This window comes from Nycticebus coucang, chromosome 2 (assembly GCF_027406575.1).
Source record: "Nycticebus coucang isolate mNycCou1 chromosome 2, mNycCou1.pri, whole genome shotgun sequence".
NCBI classification, from domain to species: Eukaryota; Metazoa; Chordata; class Mammalia; order Primates; family Lorisidae; genus Nycticebus; species Nycticebus coucang.
This window is the reverse complement of record NC_069781.1, coordinates 83,059,900-83,085,555: the sequence shown is the minus strand read 5'-3', so window position 1 is coordinate 83,085,555 and position 25,656 is coordinate 83,059,900. Positions and strand designations below refer to the sequence as shown.

Here is a 25,656-nt window from a genome sequence, read left to right as displayed (position 1 = left end):
TGTCCAGTCCTCCTCTGTGTTATCTGCATGGTATATTCACCTGTATTTTCCAGAAAAGGTCTAATGTTGACTTCAGATTATTGTACTTCTTTTTTATTTATTTTATTTATTTATTTTTTTTTGTAGAGACAGAATCTCACTTTACCACCTTTAGTAGAGTGCCATGATGTCACAGGACTCACAGCAACCTCCAGCTCTTGGGCTTACGTGATTCTCCTGCCTCAGCCTCCTGAGCAGCTGGGACTACAGGCTCCCACCAGAACGCCTGGCTATTTTTTGGTTGCAGTTCAGCCTGGGCTGGGTTTGAACCCACCACCCGCAGTATATGGGGCCGGCGCCCCACTCACTGAGCCACAGGCACCACCCAATTAAACTCTTGCTGTGGAAGGCTATGAGGACTTCATTTTCTTTTTTTTTTTTTTTTGTGGTTTTTGGCTGGGGCTAGGTTTGAACCCACCACCTCCAGCATATGGGACCGGCGCCCTACTCCTTGAGCCACAGGCGCCACCCAGGACTTCATTTTCTGTAAAGATTTTTTAGAATGCTGGCCCAGGAAGTCTAGTGTTTTGGAGCTTTGAGCTAAGTGGTAATGTAAATATTTGCTGCAGAATAAAAAAGGAAAGGTTAATTCTGGTTGTTAAAGAGAGAGTGAATGGTGGGAGTTGTTTAACATGTTTTTCGTTTTGTTTTGTTTCATTTTGTTTTGTTTTTGGCCAGGGCTGGGTTTGAACCTGCCACCTCAGATATCTGGGGGCTGGTGCCCTATTCTTTGAGCCACAGGCACTGCCCCTTTAACACGGTTCTTAAAGGATGTTATAAAATTTTAGATAAGCTAGAAGAGATAAAAATAAAAATATGAAAGCTACAGAAAGAAATCCCATATTCTTTATACCTAATGTTGCTTAAGGATGAGAAATGAGATGTATAATATGAAAGCATACTTTTGAGCCAAAACATGTAATCACAATTTTATTTAAAAAAACAAACTTGGCTCGGTACCCATAGCTCAGTGGTTAGGGTGCCGGCCACATACACCGGGGCTGGTAGATTAGAACCTGGCCAAGGCCTGCTAAACAACAATGACAACTATAACCAAAAAATAGCCGGGCACTGTGGCAGGCACCTGTAGTCCCAGCTAGTTAGGAGACTGAGGCAAGAGAATCACTTAAGCCTAAGAGTTTGAGGTTGCTGTGAGCTGTGATGCCACAGCACTCTACCAAGGGCAAGATAGTGAGATAAAAAAAAAAACAAAACTTATATATGTGTGTATATATATGTTTTGTGTTTGTATATAGTATCAGGAATTGGTTCTAGTTCTCAAATTATCTTCTCTTCCATGGTCTTATTCTCTTGGCTTGATGTTTCCATTGAATATTTGTTTCAATTATTTTTTTTTTTAATTTTTTTGCAGTTTTTGGCCGGCCAGGTTTGACCTTGCCACCTCCAGTATATAGGGATGGCGCCCTACTCCTTTGATCCACAGGTGCCACCATGTTTCAATTATAGACTAATGTAAGAAAATCCAAGGAAACCTTAAATGAAACTTTCTGGATATGTATCCTTTTTAGCTTTTAGTATGTCAAGGATATTTTTCTCATGGTTCCATTTATTAAGTCAATCTGCCATTTTTTTTTTTTTTGACACAGAGTCTCACTATGTTGCCCTCAGTAGAGTGCTGTAGCATCACAGCTCACAGCAACTTCAAATTCTTGGACTTAAGCGATTCTCTTGCCTCAGCCTCCCAAGTAGCTGGAACTATAGGCACCTGCCACAATGGCTGGCTATTTTTTTGTAGTTGTTACTTTTTTTTTTCTTTTGAGACAGAGTTTCACTTTGTAACCCTCAGTAGAGTTCAGTGACGTCACAATTCACAGCAACCTCCAACTCTTGGGCTTAAGTGATTCTCTTGCCTCAGCCTCCCACATAGCTGGGACTACAGGCGCCTGCTACCATGCCTGGCTTGTAGCTGTCATTGTTGTTTGGCAGGCCTGGGCTGGGTTTGAACCCACCAGCTCCAGTGTATGTGGCTGGCACCCTAGCCGCTGAGCTATAAGCGCCGTAGCTATTGGCTACAATCTGCCAATTTTTTAAGGCAATATTTTCATTTCTATGGTACCCTTGCCTTCACCAGGCCTGTTCCCTGAGGAAGACTAGATGAAGTCCCAGGAGGAGTTCTTATTACCTTGGGACTTACCTGACCAGCCAGAGAGAAATTTGAGGTATCTTAGTTATGAAATGAATATTTTTCTTTTTTAAGAAAAGATCTTAATATAGTCCTTGAACTTCCATAATCCTTTTTCAGTCTGTTGAATAAAAAAAAAGTAGCCCACAAAATGGCAAAGCAGCAGGAACCAGGAAGCCCTAGGACCCCAAGTGACAATCAGGGAGTCACCCTGCCTGGGAGTGCCTCTGCCTCTGATTCCAGAGGAGGGAAAAGGCCTCTGGGTGTTTGTGGGTAGGGTTTGCCCTCTCAGGTTTCTGCTGTGGTGGAACATGGCTGTTATCTTTTTTCCCACCTGCTGGGGCAAGGCCATACAATGTTTGCTAATAAAATATCTGGTCATGGATCAGAGAAATGGCCAGTGTAGTACATGAGATTCACAGGTTCTGGACTCAGTGAGCCATGCACCTCACATGTGATCACACCTGCTATCTGTCATCACCAGGTGGCTCCCCTCACTGCACCCACTCCCTGACCTTACCAAGATGTTGGTTAATAATGCAGGGCGGCGCCTGTGGCTCAGTCACCCATATACCGAGGGTGGCGGGTTCAAACCTGGCCTTGGCTAAACTGCAACCAAAAAATAGCTGGGCGTTGTGGCGGGCGCCTGTAGTCCCAGCTACTCGGGAGGCTGAGGCAAGAGAATCGCTTGAGCCCAGGAGTTGGAGGTTGCTGTGAGCTGTATGATGCCATGGCACTCTACCTAGGGCCATAAAGTGAGACTCTGTCTCTACAAAAAAAAAAACATAATAATAATAATGCATATTCCTGGGACCTCATCTGGAACTAGTAAACCCAGAATCTTCAGGGAGAAGGGCCTGGAAACCTTCCTTGTTTCCCACTTCATCCTTATCTTACTTTCTTCAGAGGTCAAGTCTCTATGATGGTTAGTCCACTTCATCCTTATCTTACTTTCTTCAGAGATCAAGTCTCTATGATGAGCTGCTGTTGCTCATGCCGAATGCTTTGCTTAGAATCCCTTTTTGAGAGTTTTAACATGGAAAACATATTTCCCATCTCCTTTCAAGCTCAGATGTCATTTCCTTTGCAAAATATTCACCACCATCCTTTCCCCTCTGTGATCCTTGCCCACCCAACACACTACAGTTTCCCCCTTTATGCACCCTTAGCTCTCATACCTCCTTCATAAACGTAATGGATTGATTTGTCTACATACTCCTCCTCAGCAACCATCCCAAACTGAGTTCTCCAAACAGATGAGTTTCTAAACCTCAGAACTGACCTGTGCCTTGTATCTAGTATGCTCTTCAAGCTTGAAGGAATTTTTTTTTTTTTTGGTAGAGACAGAGTCTCACTTTATTGCCCTTGGTAGAGTGCCATAGTGTCACAGCTAACGGCAACCTCCAGCTCTTGGGCTTAAGCGATTCTCTTGCCGCAGCCTCCCAAGTAGCTGGGACTATAGGCTCCCATTAGGACTCCAGCTATTTTTTTGTTGTGGTTTGGCCGGGTCTGGGTTTGAACCCACCACCCTCGGTATATGGGGCTGGCGCCCTACTCACTGAGCCACAGGTGCCACCCAAGCTTGAAGGAATATTATTTAAAATTCACCACTCATAATTAGTAAATTAAATGTGATTTAATAGCCCATTATTATGTGCTTCTGAATATGAATTTCTATATTTTAAAGAAGCAACTAATTATTATTATTATTATTTTGCAGTTTTTGGCCGGGGCTGGGATTGAACCTGCCCAGTCTGGCATATGGGGCTGGCGCCCTACTCCTTTGAGCCACAGGAACCACCCACAACTAATTATTTTTAAGCATGAAATTTTTCCAAGATGTGAAAAACATAAGCCATGTATTATACGTTGCAGGGCAACCTGAACTATACCGTGTTAAATGATCTATAGTATCACAAACAACATTCAATCAAGATTTTAGAGGCCTTTAGTCTGACTTCTTATTTAATCAAAACAGTGATTTTATAGGGAACATTTAGATTTTGTACGAGTTTCTACAAAATGAGTTTCCCCCTTTTAAGTACAATAAATAAGCTATCCATAAGAGCTTTCAGAATCGTCCTGGATGACATTAAAAAAAAAAAAAAACAACTATAACTCAAGTTAAACAGCAAATAAACAACCTGCACCCCACAGTTTCTCTTTTACTCCCATTATTTCTGAGTCACCTCCAAGGGATTTCATTAAATGGACAGCATGTCATTGCATTCTGCCAGGACATGTTTATGCTGCTGGAGGCTTTGCCTGATTTATCTTTCAAAGTTCTGCTAAGAAGGAAGTGTTTATGAATCGAAAGAAGTAGGCGCAGTGATTTTTCTCAGGCTTTTAATTTTCCTTTGAAATAACAAAAGCCTCTCATGACTTCATCTGTTTACGCACTTCAGTCAATGTTCTCAAAATGCTTTATGAGTACAAAGCCATCCCACATTTGCTCCCTGGCTCAGGTGTGGAAAACAAAAAACAAGCAAAAAAATGTCTCAAGTGCTCCACGATAGCAAATTAAAAAACAAAAAACTAAAAAAATAAATAAGAACAAAACTCTTCCTTGGGTTATTCATACATTTATGGACTGTGCTTTCTTTGATAGTAGTTAAGCAGAACTCTGATTTTGAGACTGGCCAAGAAAAAAGGCCAGAAATTAATTTCACAGTAAAGCTACAAGTTCTAGTTTTCAAGCAAGTACATGAGAATCTTCTGTCATCTGAGCAAATGAGGATCTTTGCAGGGCCTTTATTTCTCTCAAGTTTGATTTTACTGCTTATGACTTGGGTTCTCTTTCTACAGACAGGGAACAGATGTTTGCTTACTCTCCTACAGGGCTGGACAGAAGCTAGGCAATAGGGGAGAGTCCAAGTAGTCTGCAAAATTCCATGTGATCTGCTCATTTTTTTTTTTTTTTGTGTGTGGTTTTTTTTTTTTTTGGCCAGGGCTGGGTTTGAACCCGCCACCTCCGGCATATGGGACCAGCGCCCTACTCCTTGAGCCACAGGCGCCGCCCGATCTGCTCATTTTTTTAAACCACTTTTTGGAGGGGAGAAAAAACTTATTTTCTGAGTTACCAATGAAGAACTTCCTAACAAAGGTTTTGCCCTAGAGAAACAATTTTTAGCTACCTATCTATATTCTTACTCCAAATATATTCAACTATTGGGCGGCACCCATGGCTCAGAGGTAGGGCGCTGGCCCCATATACCGGGGGTGGTGGGTTCAAGCCCGGCCCCAGCCAAAACTGCAAATATATATATATTCAACTATTATAAAGGATAAAAAAATGTAAATATAAATTCAATGTAATTTCACAATGATGCTGTAGGTTAAGGGCAGGGTTGGAGGTAAAAGGGGATAAGTCTGAATCAGTAATAAAAAAAAAATTCAGCACACTTTAAAGTGCTGTCCTATCACTTTAAAGGAGAACACACCCCTTTTATTCTATTTTTTAAAAAGATTAAAATAAAAACATCTGTTTCCTGTTGGTGACAGTTACTTGTGGGTTCTGTTCCAGTAACAGAGTGGCCTCCTCATGGAGTCTTACAACACCCTACCACAAGTCCTGTTTTGCTACTGAGTGGAATTTACATGTATTTTATGTCCAAATCTTATTTGAATCCTGAAGAATTTTAGTACCATGCAATAATTCACACCTGTCTATTAATCACCTATTGCAGTATCCTGTGTCCACAGTGTGCAAATTGGACCCCCATTATTTCAAATTATGTACGTGAAATTTATCTTCTGGGTATTTTGACTAAATCACTTTTTAGGAGGACTAACAATGGTGAGCCGTGTGAAGCAGGCGCACCAGGCCCATTGCATCTTGGGCTGCAGCTTCTACCACTTGCATGAGTCTGGTGAGGCAGAACAACCACACAGGTGAAGTGATACAACTTTATTACTCCAGAGAGGCAGCAAAGGGGCAACAGAAGCTTCAGACTCCGAGGGAGCCCGTCCCACCGGGGCAGGTGGAGCCTGGTCTGCAGGTGGCTGGGGGCCTTTCAAAGCATGCTCTGCCGTGGGGTTTATGCTTAGGGGAACTGACACACAGGGCTAAAGCATTTCGGGTGCTAGCAGGGACAGGAACAGAGCCCGGGCTATTCGGTCCAGTCCTCCTTATCTCAGAATGTTGCATTTCCAGCACATTCTACAGTTACTCTGAGAACTACACAAGACAAGTCATGAAGAGCCAGGTCACCAATGCCATCCAGGAACTTGTACTACACACATTGCTCGGTCATTCAAAGTGAATTTATAGACCGAATCCATTACTCGCTTCATGCTTCATGTGAAAAATAAAAAAAAAAAATAATGAACATATAATAGTGTTAGAAAAGATCAGATACAGAATGTTTTATGTACTGAGGAATCCTTAACACTTGATTTAAATTCTAGAAAATAAACTGACAAAAATATTTAAATTATTTTTGTTTGCTCTGAATTTATTATTTTAAGACATCTTTTTAAAATTGTATTATTATTATTATTATTTACACTGACTGCATTTGTTAGGTAAAGTCCTTCTTACAATTGTGCCTTGCCCCCAAAAGGATAACAACTATCAAATAGTGAACACTCTCAGGCCTATAATCCTAGCATTCTGGGAGGTCAAGGTGGGTGGATCTCCTGAACTCAGGTGTTTGAGACCAACCTGAGCAAAAGCGAGACCCCTGTCTCTACTAAAAGTTGAAAAACTAGCCAGGTGTTGTGGTGGGTGCCTATAGTCCCCGCTACTTGGGAGGCTGAAACAAGAGGCTCACTCAAACCCAGGAGTTTGAGGTTGCTGTGAGCTATGATACGACAGCACTCAACCCCAGGGTGACTAAGTGAGATTCTGTCTCAAAAACAAAAAAAAAGAAAAAGAACTCTACCGTGTCCTGGATGTTAGGACAAGTGCCATCTATGTGTCATTTTATTTAATCCTCATGACTATAAGGGTCATCCCCGTATCACAGGAAAAAATGGACCCATGTCTACTTTAAGTAATGGGTCTGCCACCCAGAGAGGCAGTGGCCAAACTATTTCACTCAAAATAGCTGGAAAGGTACTGGAACACCACTTCCAATCTGTGGGTGATGATTCATGAGAGTTCCAAGAAACCAACTGGAGAATCACGATCAGCATAAAAAATTAAATAGAATAAAATAGTCTAGAAAATAGCTCAGGGCATCACAGAGAGAAAGTATTATGCTGTGAAACTTGTTTTAAATATGCACGCTTATACGCATGTGTGAACCGACTGACATGGACTGCATTTCTGCAGAGTGCATTTCTCACTCTGGGTTGTGGCTTAAATGTATGAAATATGCACTACGCCGATCCAAAAGCAACAGCCGCCTGAGTCTAAAGGGCTGAACCTTATACCTTACAGTTTAGCAGCTACGTGTCATAACTAACAGAGGGTGGAAGATACACATGTTGGCCCACAGATAAATATTCTATTTTTGTTTAAGTCATGCTAAAAAAGGAGAAAAACCTTTGTGAGATTAATTCCCCTTCTAGCGGACTGACAGAACTCACAACAAAACCGAACAGAAAACCCACAACAAAAAAATAACGTGAACACAAAATCTCATTTATTTTTGTCTGAAGCACAAAGGAGCTCACTTAGCACAATAAGCAAATCATACAAATATTGAGAAAAAAATGTCTCCATGAATACATACATATATATTCTTAAGAGCAGCAATCTGAAGTTAACAAGGGAAGGTGGTTTTCTCTAAAGAATGCTTTCTGACAGGCTTCTGGGTGGGAAATGGACAAGGAAATCACTGTCAAATAACAGACAAGCTGTAACATCTGTCCCCTGCGTCACTTGAACCCCGTCAGCTGGGAAAGCCATCTCGGAAGTCACATTTACTTCCATCATTGGCCTAGGTGGCTTTTGCATTTCACTACATTTGGACTTGATCTACAAACTAACTCCTCAGCTCTCGATCTGACATACTCAGGGCTGTAGGAAGGAAAGGGAAGTGAAAACACGCACGGGGACTGATGTTAGCGTCTTCTAACAATGTCCTTTCGTCATTTGTGCACTTCTCTTCATGCCTTGAGTGACACAATTAAGTGTGAGGTCCAAAGTCCTACCTAAAGTGGCTAACAAATCATAAATTGTAAATACCTTCAAGCCTCAAAAAAAAAAAAAAAAAAGTATAACAATCCGCACAATTTGTAAATAATTTCAAGTCATTGCTCATGGCACCCTTCTTAGGCCACCTTTTAATAAACTCAGAACACTCTTTGTAAAACATGTGAATGTTTCCAGCATCAACTTTAAAAACGGACAATGGAAAGATGTTGAATAGGTTCTAGAAGCATCCAAGATCTGTCCCACATGCAGCGCAAGGGAGAGATGATACACCGTGCTTTTCAGCTTGCCTTTACAGCTTTCCATATGTCTGGTTCTGAGGTGAAAAGATTTAAAATAGGGAGAGTCTGGTGGGGAGTGAAGATTCCAAATGCACTGCTAGATCTCATACCCATTATGTTTCCTTTCTAAGATCTCAGCTGCTGCTGCCAACCAGGATAGTCAAGGGTACGTACACTTCAAAGTTAGCTTAGCAAAACAGGGAGTTCCCTACCATTTTCTTTCCTTTAACCCACAAATTCCCACTGAAGTAAAAAAGAGATTCAGCGGGGTTCAGTGCTCACTTTAACTTACAAGACTTCCTCCTGGCATGAGGAAGCTTGTTCCAACACAGCCTCTTTGAGTCTAAAACCTTTGACAATTCAACAAGAATAGAAGCTAAGAGAATGAAGCAGTCTCCTCGGCCTTTTCATCCCAATCTTCTATTTCCTATGTTTTCCTCTTGTTTGAAAATGAAATTCACCTTAGCTGATTGTGTTCTGGTTACCAAACTATTTTGTAAACTTTCGATTGTTGATATTTTTGAATATTTTTTTATCTTTTAAAGTATATTCCACTGAAAATACCATGGACATGAGGCAGATGTTGGAGAGTGGGATGAGGAGGCTGGTAAGAAGTTTTAATTCTTTCTTTCCTGTCAGAGAGCAAAATATTCAAACACAGAATGACAGAACTGGCTTGGATCTCCAAGTTCGGAAAGTCAACCTGCATTAGGCAAAGGCAACATTTCAAAGCACAGAACATCTGGCCCCATGGATGGCTAATGCCTATGGCACTGAAGAAAACCATGTGTGACATTCAGGAACACTGAACTTGGAAAAATAAAACACGTAAGTATGAGTGATACAGGGAGATCAAAGTACATATAAACATTTCATCACATTTTATTTTTACAAGAAAAGATAGCCAGGTCTTGAACATACTACCAGGGGTAAATTTAATGCTGTTTGACAGAACGGTTGAAATACGACCATTCTTCCTGCTTGCGATGCTATGTTCATTTATATTTACTGCACATGAATCTAAAATCTAAATGAAGACTGATGTTCAACATCAAACATACACCCTTGAGGAAGGTAAAAATGTAGGATCTTGCAAAGGCTGAAAGCAGCTGCTGCCTGTTAGTGGATCTTCTCTATTTCATCTCCAGTGCTAAGCCTACTCACTTGGTCAGACACCATGTGATGGAACCAAGTTCCTTTGGCAGGGATTGAGAGAGCGAGCAGAAAACACCTGCTAGCACTGCGGAGATGGAGAGGAATTTGGCAGGGCATCTTTGACATGGTTCAGGAATTAGAAATAGTGTAAATACGGACTAAGTCAGGAAACTGGATTTACTGAGTTACTTCATAGTCCACAAAACAAACTCTGTTGTTTTTTTACAACACAAGACCAAAACGTTGTTCTATCTTTAGGTGTGGTGTATACACAATCAAATCTAGAAGTGTTTCTACCAGGCCCCAAAAGAAACAAACAAATTAAAAATGGGGTCTCAATTAGCATGAATATGTGAAAATAGAACTCATGTTACAGAAGGGAGAATTGTGTTCTGTTAATATGGAATTAGCTATACTGCATAAAGTTTCTATTATAAGATAAGCTAAGGAATAATACATTAAGAAAGTCGATTCCTTTTCCTTGTTTGGTTATAGTATTTGGAATTAGATAAGAAAAATATAGGATTTAAGTAACATTTATATCAATACTTCTTAAGGATTTATCAAAACATCATAATTTGATTTTAATTCTAGGTTATGAGAAAGAATATATTAGTTAGGAAGCATAAAAATACTCTTTGCTTTGTTTAATGTTCCTAGATGTCTAGTACAGATTAAGTCCTATTAATACAAACATTAAATGGGATATCTATGTATTTTTTATGATCCTAAAATTCTAGTGTCTTGAAAATTATAAGGAAATAGACAATTGGATATAATTAGAAAATAGAGCTAAAATAGGCTTAAAGATTTTTCGTATTTCCTTAACAAGATTTATCCTTCATTTTAAAATTCCAGTAGATAGATAAGCAAGTACAAGATTTCCAGTGATAATGGGATAATATTTGACTAGCATAGGCCATGTTAGTGGAACCCTTCCTGTTAGGGTTAGGAGCCCCTAAATGCCTGGTACTTGCTCCAATTAATGAAGACTCCAGCCTATACAACACTGGAGTATGGAATTTGTTTCTCTTCTAATAAAATGGAAGCAATTATAACATCACACAGTTAAAAATTAAGATAATTCTAAAGTGCACAAAAATACAACTATTTATGCCATTTAGTTATATGAATAATTTCCTAAGAGACTTTAAATCTTTAATACCCAACTTCTGTCAAGCACTTTGAAGCACGAAACTACATTAAGAAAGCATGTGGCATTTAATTTCTGGCATTCATCCTCAAAGAAGGCAAAGCACAACAATAACACGTCTCTGAAATGCAAATCCCATTAGGTGCAAATTTCCAAAACACAAGGTCGATCTAGAAACGTTTTAAAATTCGACAAGTTCTCTTTGTGAATTAGTATGCTCAGTATATAATTTTCAAACACAATCTGAAGTGATTTGCCACCATTTGTGCACAGTCTAACTTTTCTTCTCTCTTAAAAATACACTCACTGGTTCAGTTTTCTAATTTTTGCATTTATTAGCTCAAAATACCTAGCCAGATAGGAAGGCATATCTTTTCTTTCCACATTTCCAAATACGAACAAGATTTTACTAATATCTCATAATAAAACCACCACCAGCAATAGCATTCCCTTCTGTTTGAGCTGAAAGTAAATCTGAGCAGCCCAAAAGGGAGAGGGAGGTTTTTATGTAATTATGAACCCTCTCAACCAGAGTTGAGAATTAGTGCACTTCCTTCAAACAATGTCAAGTGAATACTGTAACTAGACACAGAAAGAGATAGCCCAAGAGCAAGGTACTATTTTTTCACTTTCTAACTCCACCTGGGCACAAGGCAAATGTGGAATCACATATCCCAGGAGAACTTCGTAGACACTTGCGGGTCTTACACTGAACTGGAAAACGGAACCACCTGCTTTCCGCCCACATAAACTTCCTCAATATTTCGGTCATCTCCTGAAAGAAAAAAAAAATCAAGCAATCATTTTATAAAGTGCTTGAGTGTCAATAATTATTATAATTGCCTTTTAGAGAGATTTCAAAAAACAAACACCAGACACTTCTAAGAAAGACAAGAAGCTACCTTTGTTCCCTGTCTAGGATTGTTTATAACAACCTGGACAGGAAGGCATGATGAATAAAGGATGCCGTGGCTAATTTGAGGGCAGGGCCTGAATTCTGCACCGAAGGCAGAAATCACATAAAGTTGAGTATGTCCTTTCAGCTGAAGTGGTTGGTTCGTATCCTAGTCCCAGATGGAAAGGGAACACTTATCTTTCCACTCCAGAATCACAGTCAGTATGGTGAGATGAATGGGCTGCAGAAATTAAATGCCAAGAGAAAGAACACATGTGTCTCTCTCACCTCAAGTTCACTCAGTATTGAGCTCACCCCATGGAATGAGAGGCAGAGGAGACTCTTCTGCAATATTCCTTCTCTCTCCATCAGTGTATAGAACTGGATGTGAGTATGTCATAAACACAAGTGGCAAGACTCCACTATGCGCTTATCACAAAAACAACACAGTGGGGCAGACTGTGGGGCACAGAAGTGTAAAAGGATTGAGCACAAAGATGTCTTCCCCTTTGGTCTTCCATTCCTCAGCTTAAATTTACAGCTGAGAGAGTGATGTGCATTTCAAATGGTACCTCTAAATAGTGTGCCAAAAAGGGGCTTGACGCAGAGCAGTGTTAAAAAAAAATAAAGACCCAATGCAAATGATTCCGCATAGGGTTTAACACATGAGATGAATACAAAGAGCCATACCAAAGAGAACAACGAGGGAAGATTTTATACAGCACAGATACATACGTCTACCTACCTAGATAAAGGAACTTCTGGATGACAGCCTAAAATAGAAAATAAAGGCGGTAAGAAAGAATATAAATTCGTAGCCAATAGTGGTTGGCAAAGTCCAGAAATAAATTTATGTCTCAATTGTAAAATCTATTAATTAAAAAAAAAAGGTCTTTAGCTTAAAAACGAAACAAAACAAAAACCTCCCAAGACAAGAAAATAACCCATTGGCAATTAACTAATGTTTATCTGTTGTCTGAATGTTCTTGGTGTATAACCTTGAAATCAGAGAAAATCTGTTATATTGGTTTGGTGCCTGTAGCTCAACAGTTAGGGTGCCGGCCACATACACTGGGGCTGGTGGGTTTGAACCGGCCTAAGCTTGCCAAACAACAATGATAACTACAACAACAACAATAGCCAGGAGCCTGTAGTCCCAGCTACGTGGGAGGCTGAGGCAAGAAAATTGCTTAAGCCCAAGAGTTTGAGATTGCTGTGAGCTGTGATGCCACAGCACTCTACTGAGGGTGACACAGTGAGACTTTGTCTCAAAAAAAAGAAAGAAAGAAAGAAAAAGAAAATCTGTTATATAAATTAATTTAATAAAACAATTCAAATATTTCAAGAAGTGTATGATGTAAGAAAAATGAGTAGATGAATGGAACTGAGCCCGATCCCCAGAAATTCACTCTAATACGAAAGTAAAAGAATAAATAATGTGAAATAATGATGGGGTTGGGACACGCTACCCCAAATCAAAAGGAGATCAATCTATCCTGACCTTCCCCTTCCCCCTGAAGCAGGTCATAAAGTCTAGGAAGACTTTTCTGACCTTCCCTTAAAGCAGGTCCAAAGACCCTCATGTGAGATGTACGCTTTTTAGAGATGGAAGAGAAAAGCATGTTTGCCTCTGCAGACCCAGGGCACAAAGAATCTCAGCCCACAGGCCTTGCTAACTGAACTAGCTCATCACCACTAGGTTGCATTCTCTTTGGCCTACAGTATTTCTCTACGGACTCTTTATTCTTCATCAAACCTAGAATAAAAATATTCAAATTCACCTGTTTCTTTAGGTCTTATTAAGGCTCCTGTGTCATATAAAACTGATATTACAGGAATTTATATGTTTTTCTCTTATTAACCTGTCTTTTTTTTTTTTTTTGCAGTTTTTGACCGGGGCTGGGTTTGAACCCACCACCTCTGACATATGGGGCCGGCGCCCTATTCCTTTGAGCCACAGGCACTTCCTCCCTAATCTGTCTTTTGTTACAGGGATACCTCATCCTTGAACCTAACTGGGTAAAGTAAAAGATATTTTTCCTTCCCTACAATAACAAATGGAACAAACTTCAAGCAAGCCAGAATTTTTCTTATAAAAACCTATCCATCTATTGATTATTACATTTACTCACACAAGAAGATTGATTTATAAATGGCAATAGCTATTTTTTTTTTTTTTTTTTTTTTTTTGTGGTTTTTGGCCGGGGCTGGGTTTGAACCCAACACCTCCGGCATATGGGACTGGCGCCCTACTCACTGAGCCACAGGCGCCGCCCTGCAATAGCTATTTTTTAAGAAATAAAAACATCTTATAAAAGAATTATCATCCAAGTGAGATGAACTAGTTTATTTTATCCCATAGAAAAACATTTTACCATATGATGAACAAAATTCATTTCCTATAAAGTAAAGAAACTGACATAGTGGTCAAGAGCCTCTGGTGGTCAGAAAGTTCTGGGTTTGAATCCAAACTCTGCCACTAATTACTAGCCAGAAGTCCTTAGGCAAATCGCTAAACCTCACTGCTCTTATAAATTAATGTGACAATAGTAATAGTACCTACCTTTCTTAGAAGATGCTCTGATGATTAAACAAAATTATATATGAAAAGACTAATCCCATACCTACGTGGCAAACAGCAAGTGTTCAGTGAGTGCTAGTTTTATTAGGATTGCTTGTAGCCAATTAGATTCAAGTATACAAACATATTCAAAAAACAATTATTTTGTTAATATCATTCTTCTTAACATTTCTGTCATAAATTTTTAATAATTATCAAAGGGATCTGCCTTCCCTTTTAAGATTCTCCTGCCTTCTGTTTCACTTTCTGTTTTCTTTTCTGCCAGGAAGTATTACGATGACTTCATGAAATAAATGCCTTTTGATTAACTGTCTTTTACTTACCTCAGAAATATCACCAACAAAATCCCCTGGAAACAGGTCAATGGGAGAGTCGGACGCTTTGGGGTTGATCAGAAGGGCATCAAACTCCTTTCCCACTTCAAAGTTTCCAATTTCACTATCCAACCCCAGGGCTATGGAGGTAAGCAAGGGAATAAACCATCAGTATCACAAGCCAATAAGACCATGCTAATGTCCCAGTTTGGAGGACATTTCACTGTTCTGCCAACATTTCACTAGGAAAAAATTAGTTATCTTAGTGAGGCAGAAAAGTGCTGTCATTCCACCAAGAATTCCACTTATAGAAGGTAGAGTAAGCACAGGAAAGCAAAGCCTGAGAATGCAGCAGTTCCCCATGTCACCATGATCATAATTCTGCCGGTGTCTCTCTCCCTAGTCTAGCTTCCTCGGGATACTTCATAGCCCAGCTGGTCTAAGCTTTCCCTTTATCCCTCTAAGAAACATGATGATTAACATAACACCTTTCTTCTTTCTCCTTCCTGTTTTGCTCCCAACACGCCAACTCCTTTCCTTGTCTTTTTTGTTCATTTTGTCCCATGAAATAGCTGACAAGGTTTGTTTTCATGTCAGTGAAATGAGCCTTGAATAAATGAAAAATAACTATCCCCTTGCATGTTTGCCAATGCAGGTGTATTCATCATAAATACTTTAATTTAAATCCTTTAAATAGAAAAACACCTCATAAGATCCTCATAACTCAGAAGTCCCAACACTTTTGAAAGCAGACCAATCTCTACAACCTTGAAGGTTTTGTAATTGCCAGAGAAGAATACTTTTCTAAAAGAGGGTATAAGTCAATTATGGCTATTGACTTCGCCCATCTGAGCTATAATTCATGCTCCATCATTTTAGATGCCTGGGAAGAACGTCTCTCATTTTTATAATTTTGTTTCAGAAGATATTGATAATTGGCTTTCCTGTTCAATGAAAGTATTGAATCTAAAAACTCCTTAAAATCTAGGATCTGAGCCAGCTGTACATGGAGTTCCAAAGGGGAACATGCAAAAAAAAGAAGGTTAACTGGAGTACAGAATTATTTCCTTCTATTTTTACATGTGTTTGTTGCATTCTGTCACTCTTAGGAAATAGTCTGATGTGAAAATTATTAAATTAATTATCCCCATTAGGCGGTATCTGATATATTATACTTCTATGCATACGTACCGAGAAGTCTTGGCAATTCTCTAAGCATTGACTTAGAAATCTTATTTGTTCTTAAAAGATTATTAAAAGGGCAAATCTGGCTCAGCACCTGTAGCTCAAGCGGCTAAGGGGCCAGCCACATATACCAGAGCTGGCGGGTTCAAATCCAGCCCGGGCCTGCCAAACAACAATGACAACTACAACTGCAACCAAAAAATGGCCGGGTATTATGGCAGGCGCCTGTAGTCCTGGCTACTTGGGAGGCTGAGGCAAGAGAATTGCTGTGAGCTGTGATGCCATGGCACTCTACCCAGGGTGACAGCTTGAGGCTCTGTCTCAAAAAATAAAAAGACAAATCTTCTATTCTCAAAAAAAATTTTTTAGCTAAAAAAATTTATTGAAAGACAGGGGTGTGAAAATAATTGAAAACGTTTAAAGCAGTCAGGTAACTTCTACTAATTGTATGGGAAAGGACTAAAAGTAACAGACTATCACTGGAAATTCTTTCCTCCTTCGCTGATTACACGGTACTTCATTTTGCCCTTGGCAAAGAAGTATGACGAGTGTGAGTTTTTAATACTGGATTCAATACAAAATTGTCATGTGTTTAATAGACCAGATAACCAGGTATATTTGCCAGGGTCTGGGCAAATTTGGTGAAATATATACACTAACTGTACAATTCATTAGAAGTTGGAGACCAAAAAAAGATACAATAGCTTTCAGTGAATTTATAAACTAATATGAATTCAGATTGTTGAAGATGGGCCCAGCTGAGCTAGCAAGCAACTCAAAATGCATCTCAAGAAATGCAATTTTGCTGCCTTTGGAGCAAATACTGGTCCTGTGAAGATGATTTAGACACCTCTTGATCTTCTAGATAGAGCACGGGTTAGAGAGTGAGCGTCCAACCTTCTTTATTTCTCTGCTGCACTTTGAAAGAATAACAGTTCTCTTGAGTCACACATTAAAAATACAAATACCAACAACAGCGGAAAAGTGAATGTAAAGGCCATGGCAGAGCTGGAAAAATGCCACATTTCACAAAGGGATCAGTTCATCCCCTTTCAATCATGCTATAGGAGAGGCACAATCTAAAGAAGAAATTCCTTAATAGTTAGCCCAGTGGTCCAAAAAATAGATGTAAAAATTACACGGCAAGGTAGAAATTATTTGGTAGGGACTCTAGACTGGCTTAATCAGAAACAGGATCCTGATGAAGTAACTCACTGAGCGCCTAGAATTAAAAAAGCACTATTTAAATGCAACTCATCTTCAACATGAAAATAGAGGATGTGATAGAACAACTTCTTGAACTCACATTCAACCACAGAAATACAGTGATGGTGTGGGTAAAGGGGCGTCACACTTACTAAAGGAATGGATATGTTAAAACCTGGAATTTTAGAAAATGACTTAGGGAAATATGAAAAATATAATCTCTACTAATGTTCTTGACATGTCCTTGTGGTGTTTATGACGCCCCAGTACACTTAAGGAAGAACTGGGAAGTGCCTCTTGCCTGAATACTCTTGGCTTCTCTCCCCCTTCCTTCCTTTTTTTTTTTTTTTTGCAGTTTTTGGCTGGGGCTGGGTTTAAACTCACCACCTCCAGCATATGGGGCCAGCGCCCTACTCCTTTGAGCCACAGGCGCCGCCCTCCCCCTTCCTTTCTAAAACCCAGGGTTTATGCTGTAAATCTACGTCTGTATACATATTGGGCCCTATATCGAAATTTTAAGGTCTAACTAGCTTTCCATGGCTTTATGCTATTTTCACTATCATCTATTCAGATTACACCTTAATTCTAAAGTGACTTCAAATAACTATATTAGCAATTTCTATTTTTTCTACAAAATTATAGTTACATGTGATAACTGGGAAAAGCTGATGAATAGTATTTGCATGTCAACCAACTATATTTTTATATCTCTATCATTTTAAAGAGGTTTGAGTAATGAGGGATTTATGTAGGAAGGTAGCATAGTGGAAGAGCAGAAGGCAAAAGGCCTTGTGCACCAGATTTTCTGGATTCAAATCAGAGCACACGGTAGCTTGACACCAATGTATGCCTCACTTTGGTTTCTTGTTTCTAACATGGAATTAAGAACAGTGGTGTGAGGAGTAAATAACATCCATAAAGTTTGCTGCCTGGTGTCTTTCAAGTGGTAACAGCTCAGCAAGTCTTGGCTATTATTTGACTATTATGACTATCACTCAAGCCCATAGGGAACAAGTCACTCAACTAAATGGAAGAACAGATTATTTCATGCATGTGACTAATACCCATTTTAAACCTATTTCATAATTGTGCATCAAAACCTATTTTCTAAAGACAGTGACTTCATTGAACAAATGGTTCCTCTACTGCACGCCTGAACACATACAGTAGACTGACACCTCCCTACACTGACCACCTCCTTATGTTGACTACCTCTGGATATAGACCAGTTTGTTACAGTCCGTTGGAGGGTCAATTTACAGTGGTTTTAGTGTACTTTACTGGCTAAGTTTGGGTATCTTTTGTGAGCTATGACAGCTATGAATACTGGACTCTCCTGAGACCAGCATCATGCACCTTCATGTTGCCCCCAATGATAGAGATCATCAGCACGGCAGTACACTGTGGAGAGAAAAATGTAATAATCATTACCTTGGCTTCCCCCAAGAGTAGCGAGTCTGAAGACTTCTTTGAGGGTGAGGCTTTTCTCATTCACCTTATTGATTAAAAGGACATTGGAAACCATCACTGCTCTTCTGATCGCATCAAGCATGGAATAGGAATAACCACCAGCCACGTCTATGGTAGGTAAAATAAAGCCAAAACAGAAACTTGACTATACATGGAATAAGTATATAAGGTTGTTTTGGGGACAGATACTCAATTTTAATATACCTGCAAACACAGGATAGCCATACAGCAAGATTTAAAGACATTCAAAACCTGTTAGTGTCAAATGTATACCTATATATGCAGTTAACCAAACATTAACAACATACTACCACACATTTTCTGACTTAAAGCAGCAGCAGTGTCGTCTCTCCTAGTTTTAAAGGAGAAATCAAAGTGTTGGTAGGCCACAATCTCTACAGAAGCTCTAGGGAAGAGGCCTTCCTTACTTCTTCCAACTTCGGGTGGGTCCTGGCAATTCTGGCTCTGTGACAGTGTAACTCCAATCTCTGCCTCCACATTCAAGCTGCCGTCTTCTCCCTGTGTCTTTCACGTGTCTCTTCTTTTCTGTCTCTCACAAGGACACTGGTCACTGGATTTAGAACCCATCGAATTTCAGAATGTTCTCATCTTGAGATCCTTGCCTTACTTACCTTTATTTCAAATAAGGTCATATTAACATTAACATCTACTGGAAGGCTAAAGTAGAACCCACTACAATACTCAAATGGTTAATAAAACCAAGAGAAGAAACTCTTATCTTTGACTATTCTCTGAACTTTCACAGAAATTGTCTAAAACCTAAATATGCCTACCAAAGTATAAAGATAATTTATCTATGTAACATAAAACACGTGATTTAAAATAAGCTCACAATTCTGTACCCTAAAAATTTATCTTAACTTTAATCTCATCCAGATGAGAACTCTTCTTCCAGATAATGTTTAAGAAGAACATTTAGAATGAACTTATATATTTTGGGAAATTGGCATAAGAAGTGAACAATGCTGATATAGAAAGCTTTATATTTTGGCAGGCATCACTACATGACAAATGAGATTTTTAAAGATTTAAATAAAGTCCCTAATCATAAATAAACTACTACTTTTAATAAAAATAAATGTAGTGGCTCCGTGCCTGTAGCTCAGTGGGTAAGGCGCCAGCCATATGCACCAGGGATGGAGGGTTTGAGCCCAGCCCAGGCCTGCTTTTATGTGTGAACGTAAAAGATTTAAATACCCACAGTTGTAAGAATAAGGTCTGGCTTGGCACCTGTAGCTCAGCAGCTAGAGAGCTAGCCACATACACTGGAGCTGGAGGGTTCGAATCCAACCCGTGGAGGCTGAGGCAAGAGAATCACTTAAGCCCAAGAGTTTGGGGTTACTGTGAGCTGTGATGACACAGTACTCTACAGAGGGCGACAGAGTGAGACTCCATCTCAAAAAAAAAAAAAAAAAAGAATAAGGTTTCATGAAACATCACAGAAAGTAGTATTTTCCTCAATACCTATTTAAAATTAACCCAAAGCATAGGAATAGATTAGAAAACAAATCTATGCAATATATTGGGAAAAAATTGAGAGATGCCTTATTATAACATATTGATGATTTTGTCATCCTATATTCTTCTGGTTGACAATATTCTGATAATAAAACAATTGCGAACTGAGGTACAATACTGTGTCGGCCAAAGAATAAACCTTGGGCTACACAAATCACAACCGACTATTACACTATTTGTGTAAGAGTCAAGCTTCTCTTCCAGGGATTTCCATTGTGATGTATTATAATGTGATGCATCTTGTCCTACTGGATGAGTTTAATGGTTTTCTCTTTCATCTACAACATGTTTAATGTAGGTGGAATTCGCATGTTATCACATAGCTAGAGGCAACGTGGTTGGTTGGAAAGAGAAATAATAAATGTCCACATTTTGCAGACCTGGTTTTAAACCACAGATGTGGAACTTTTTGCTTTGTGGGCCTTTGGTCAATTACTTAGCACCTGTGAACTCAACTTTGGCTTTTGTTGGGGTTGTTTTTTGTTTAGCAGGACTGGGTTGGGTTTGAACCCACTACCCAATGAACTACGGACGCCCAGCCAACTTTCTAATAAAATAGAAATACTGTCACCTATCTAAACAGTTGCTGAGAAAAATTCAATTACACAACCTAAGTGTTGTTGAGTAGCAAAGGGTGGAACCTGTGTGGAAGAGAAAGAAAAATGGAAGCCTTGCTCAGAAAACCTACTTCCCAGTCCTACCCCTTCCCCAACCACCGTCATGATGAAAAAATGCCACCATTTATTTACAAGAAAACATACAAGAGTAAAAACTTAAGCCAGAGGATAATAGAAAGATAACCATAAATTATTTCATACCTGTGTATTCATTTCTTTTGCATTCATTCGCTTATTTAACTCTAATTTAATGAGCACTGTTTGCGTGCTTAACTTTTTAAAGCACTCATACCTGAAACTTATGGGCCTTCTACATGAGCAGGGGGAGAAAGAAAAGAAACACATGAGCAGATCCATATTCATGATAAATTGTGTTCAGTTTAGTGATAGGACGATGGAGATGGAGGGCTCATTTTCACAGGGGAGATCTCTTTAAGGTCAAGGAAGAAAGACCTTTGTAAGGCAAAGATGACCTTAAACTGAGATAGAAACGAGAAGACCCAACCATGTAAAGAGAGCCATAAAGGGCATTCCAGACAGAGGAAAACAATATTCATAGGACTTTTGGTAGAAAGGAGTGTGAACCACAGAGAGGAACATAACCTAGCCAGTGAATGTAGGGAGAAACCACCAGTGCAAAATGTGGCTAGAGTAAGTGGGCACCAAGCCTTGCAGAGCTTTGTGGTCCTTGCAGCCAGGCTTACACTTTCAAAGTCCCACCGAAGGGTAATATGATCAGATTTTCACTGGGATTTTTTTGAAAATAGAAGAATGGACTGGAAGGGGATGGATAACAAGACCCACCAGGCAGCTAGTGCAGTGGTTCAGGCCAGACACCACAGCAACTTGCATTAGGTGGGAGTGGTCGATGAGGGTTAAGAAGTCCAACCTGCTAAGAAATTCCATGTGGTAAGAACAGAATGGTGTCCTTTGGAGTTGGCAGCAGGCCATTGTGTAATACCCACAGGAGAATGGACAAAGGCCATTGCTATGGAGGGTGGGGCAAAAAGCAGACTGAAGTAAGTGGGGGATGGAAGAAAGCCTAGAAAGTGGTGCAGGATGGGCACCCGCTCTCCTAGGACGCTTCGCCAAGAAGGGAAGCAGACAGGTGAGGCGTGAGCCACAGGGGGATATCAGATTAAGAGACAAGTTTTGTTTCTTTGCTTCTAAGAATGATCCAACAGGAAGGCTATACTGATAATACAGGATAGTTCATGGGCAAAGGAATTGATTAAGATGCTGGGAGAGAAAGAGAATACAGAATCTCAGGGTATTTTGATATTTTTGCCTTTGATCAAAGGAAGAATCGTTTCTTTTCCTCTAGCAGTGGAAAAGGAGAAAAAATTCCAGCAGATGCAGAAAGGTATATGAATTCGATGGTGGGAAATTGAGGGAAGGATTTATGAATGTTTCTATTTTCTCAATGATGTATAAGATGAACCATCAGCTAGAAATGAAGACGATACAAGTTAGGGGGAAAAGGTTGAGAAGAAATGAGAAAAAATTATCTTGGCATAAGGAGATGCACTTATTAAAAAAACATGATTGTCTCTTTTGCCAGTGCCTAGGGCCATTTGGGATTTGAGAGCAAAATTTAAAATGAGATGCCACTGGAGGATTTTCTCAGCATCCTCCATATGGTTAGCTGCAGGCACTGGGAAGGGGAATACTGAGATAAATCAGGGGGTAGGCTTTTGCAAAGTGAATACAAAGAAAATGAGAGAAATGTGGGAAGTGGGAATATTTCCAAAAGAATGATTACAGGTATACTCTGGCATCTAAGATGGATAAATGAGGGAAATGGATCTTGAGAAAGCACAGAGTCACTAAGATTGGTGTCTACAGGAGATTAAAGAACTGCCCTCTTGGGATTAATGGGACACATAAATTAGGATAGGGAACTGTGACAGAAAAGTGAGACTCTGGCTCCATCTATGCCATTTTTTTTTTTTAATTGTTGGGGATTCATTGAGGGTACAAGAAACCAGATTACACTGATTGCCATTTGTTTTAATGAATTAGTAGGTCTCACTTATGTCAACTTGCTCTATACTTTTAAATTTTCCCTTCATTTTTGGTGTAATGTGCTATGTTTTCTTATTTTTACGTTTTTTTCTCCATATTTTAAATGGGAAGTATCCTATTTTTTTTTTTGCAGTTTTTTTTTTTTTTTGGCTGGGGCTGGGTTTGAACCCACCACCTCTGGCATATGGGGCTGGCAGCCTACCCCTTTGAGCCATAGGCGCTGCCCGGAAGTATCCTATTTTAAAAATCTTTTTAATATCTTTCATATTTTCATGTTTTATATTGCAAAGCTAACACTAAAATATGATGGGCAATTCCATTTCTTCTGAGACAAGGAGTTTTATATGTTTATACTTTTGCTCTCATTTGCCAAACACCCTTTCATTCTCTCATCCTTACATATAAGCTACCTCTTCCTGGGTTTTGTTAACAGAATCAGAAGTTAGAAGAAGTTTTATTACTTGGAAAATTCTTTTTTATAGAGAATACATAATGATCTACTTCCACTTAATAAATATATTTTCTCTTCCTTTTTATTTTTCTTTTTGAGACAGAGACTTTGTCACCCCGGGTAAAGTGTAATGAAATCACAGCTCACAGCAACCTCAAACTTTTGGGTTTAAGTGATTCTCTTGCCTCAGCTTCCCAAGTAGCTGGAGCTACAGGCACCGGCCACAACGCCCAGCTATTTTTAGAATCCTAGCACTCTGGGAGGCCAAAGTGAGTGAATTGCTTGGCTCAGGAGTTAGAGACCAGTCTAAGAAAATGAAACTGTCTCTACTAAAAATAGAAAAACTAGACAGGTGTAGTGGCAGGCACCTGTAATCCCAGTTACATGGGAGGCTGATGCAAGAAGATTGCTCCAGCCCAAGATTTTGAATTTGCTGTGAACCATGAGAGCACTGCACTCTATCCAAGGCAACAGAATGAGACTCTGTCTCAAAAAAAAAAAAAAAAAAAAAAAAAAGTAATTAATTTTAAAAAATAAAAAGCACCTCTAAAACAATTTAGAAGGAATTATCCTTTATAGCTCAATCTCTAAATAATTAACAGGGATAATGGCTTTCAGGAGGTTAGTGCAATCAAAATTTCTTCTTCTTTTTTTTTTTTTTTTTAGAGACAGTGTTTCACTTTATTGCCCTTGGTAGAGTGCCATGGTGTCACAGGTCACAGCAACCTCCAACTCTTGGGTCTAGGCGATTCTCTTGCCTCGGCCTCCCAAATAGCTGGGACTATAGGTGCCCACCGCAACGCCTGGCTATTTTTTTGTTGCAGTTTGGCCGGGGCCCAGCTTGAACCCGCCACCCTCGGTATACGGGGCTGGCACTCCACCCTCTGAGCCACAGGCACCGCCCCAAAACTTCTTTCTTTACATACATTTTCTTATTGCTTCCAGTCTTATCATTTTGTTAGATATTCATTATCAAGATATCATTACCAGATAATAAAACTATTTTTTTTAGAAACATACAACTGTCCCCTGCAAATTAGACAGGTTGGAAATTTACATACTAAACACTCACATAGGAGAGCTTCACACAGGGAACTACTGACCTGTTCCCAGCCCTATCTTTACTTCATGTTTCAGGACTTCCATCACGTTTAGAAAGCCACTGCTCAGCCTGCAGAGAAAGAAAATCAGAATAAGGAGATCCATGTGTTCCAAAAGAAAGACACTAATAATGATGGTGGTATCACTGAAAATTGCATTTCCCTATATTTCATGTCTAATATTGACACAAACACATTAGCCAAATCAGACCATCCCAGTCCTGGAGTAAATGGGATCATTAAAGAACTAACCCTTGGGTTGAGGTTAATCCCAGGAGGGCATAAAGCTGCAAGAGCCAGAAAGAAAAGCAGGGGATTATTTGTGTTAAAAAAATGAAGAAATGAAAATTTGCAATTAGTACAAAAAGTCTTATCTGTCTTTAATATTTGTTAATCAACTCATCCTTCTATGTTAGGAAGTAGACACTATAAAAGATTCCCTTTTCTCTATGTCTAATGAGTTACCTTGACTGAGGAGTGGTCTGCAAGCTCAAAAGAAGGGGAATTCAAAGGGAAAAGGGGGTACAGGCTGGTAAGTCAGGGCATGATGGTGCAGATGCTGCCTCTGAGGACAGGTACAAAAAGGACAGATGGTTCCTGGGTGGGATTCCAGACGCCTTGACCCTGAGCTGAACACAGGTGCCACCTATCTAAGGAGACAAAGGCTAATTAAAGTAATCTTCAGAAGTCTAAGAAAATGCAAAGGTCAAAGTGTCTTCTCAAGAAGCACATAATTGGCTCAGCGCTTGTAGCTCAGTGAGTAGTGCACCAGCCACATACACTGGAGCTGGTGAGTTCAAAGCCAGCCTGGGCCTGCTAAACAATGACAACTGCAACCAAAAAATAGCCGGGTGTTGTGGCGGGCACCTATAGTTCCAGTTACTTGTGGGGCAGAGGCAAGAGAATCTCTTAAGCCCAAGAGTTTGAGGTTGCTATGAGCTGTGACACCATGGCACTCTACCAAGGGCGACAAAGTGAGACTGTCTCAAAAAAAAAAAAAATGCACATAATTATAATTTCCAAAACCCCAGTGCACACACAATAAATCTCTCAAAGTTACAAGAGAAAAAAATAACAATAACCATTTAAATAGAAATATGTCCGTCACAGCTATGATTTAATAAAAAAAAAAAAGAAAAGAAAGAAATATGTCCTAAAGAAATTTGACTTCAGGGCGGCGCCTGTGGCTTAAAGGAGTAAGGCGCCGGCCCCATATGCCGGAGGTGGCAGGTTCAAGCCCAGCCCCATCCAAAAAAATAAATAAATAAAAAATAATTTAAAAAAAGAAAAAAAAGAAATTTGACTTCAAATCTCAATTTGCAGAGCTGGATTATGTTTTAATTCAGAGAATGTTGGCAATTCACCCAAGGGACATTAAATTCTTCTCCAACTAGGACACTAG

The 25,656-nt window shown here is 39.6% G+C and overlaps 1 protein-coding gene across 1 annotated transcript in view; it reads right to left on the bottom strand.

Moving 5' to 3' along the window:
* Positions 1-9,421: 9,421 nt before the first annotated feature.
* GDA (guanine deaminase) overlaps positions 9,422-25,656 on the bottom strand; it is a 111,547-nt gene continuing 95,312 nt past the window's right edge. The window contains exons 10-14 of the mRNA XM_053574998.1: positions 24,258-24,325; positions 18,484-18,630; positions 14,671-14,801; positions 12,512-12,539; positions 9,422-11,646 (exon numbers count right to left, since the gene is read on the bottom strand). Of these exons, the coding sequence (XP_053430973.1) occupies positions 11,576-11,646; positions 12,512-12,539; positions 14,671-14,801; positions 18,484-18,630; positions 24,258-24,325 (445 nt within the window). The 3' untranslated portion in view covers positions 9,422-11,575. The remainder of the gene's footprint in view (positions 11,647-12,511; positions 12,540-14,670; positions 14,802-18,483; positions 18,631-24,257; positions 24,326-25,656) is intronic.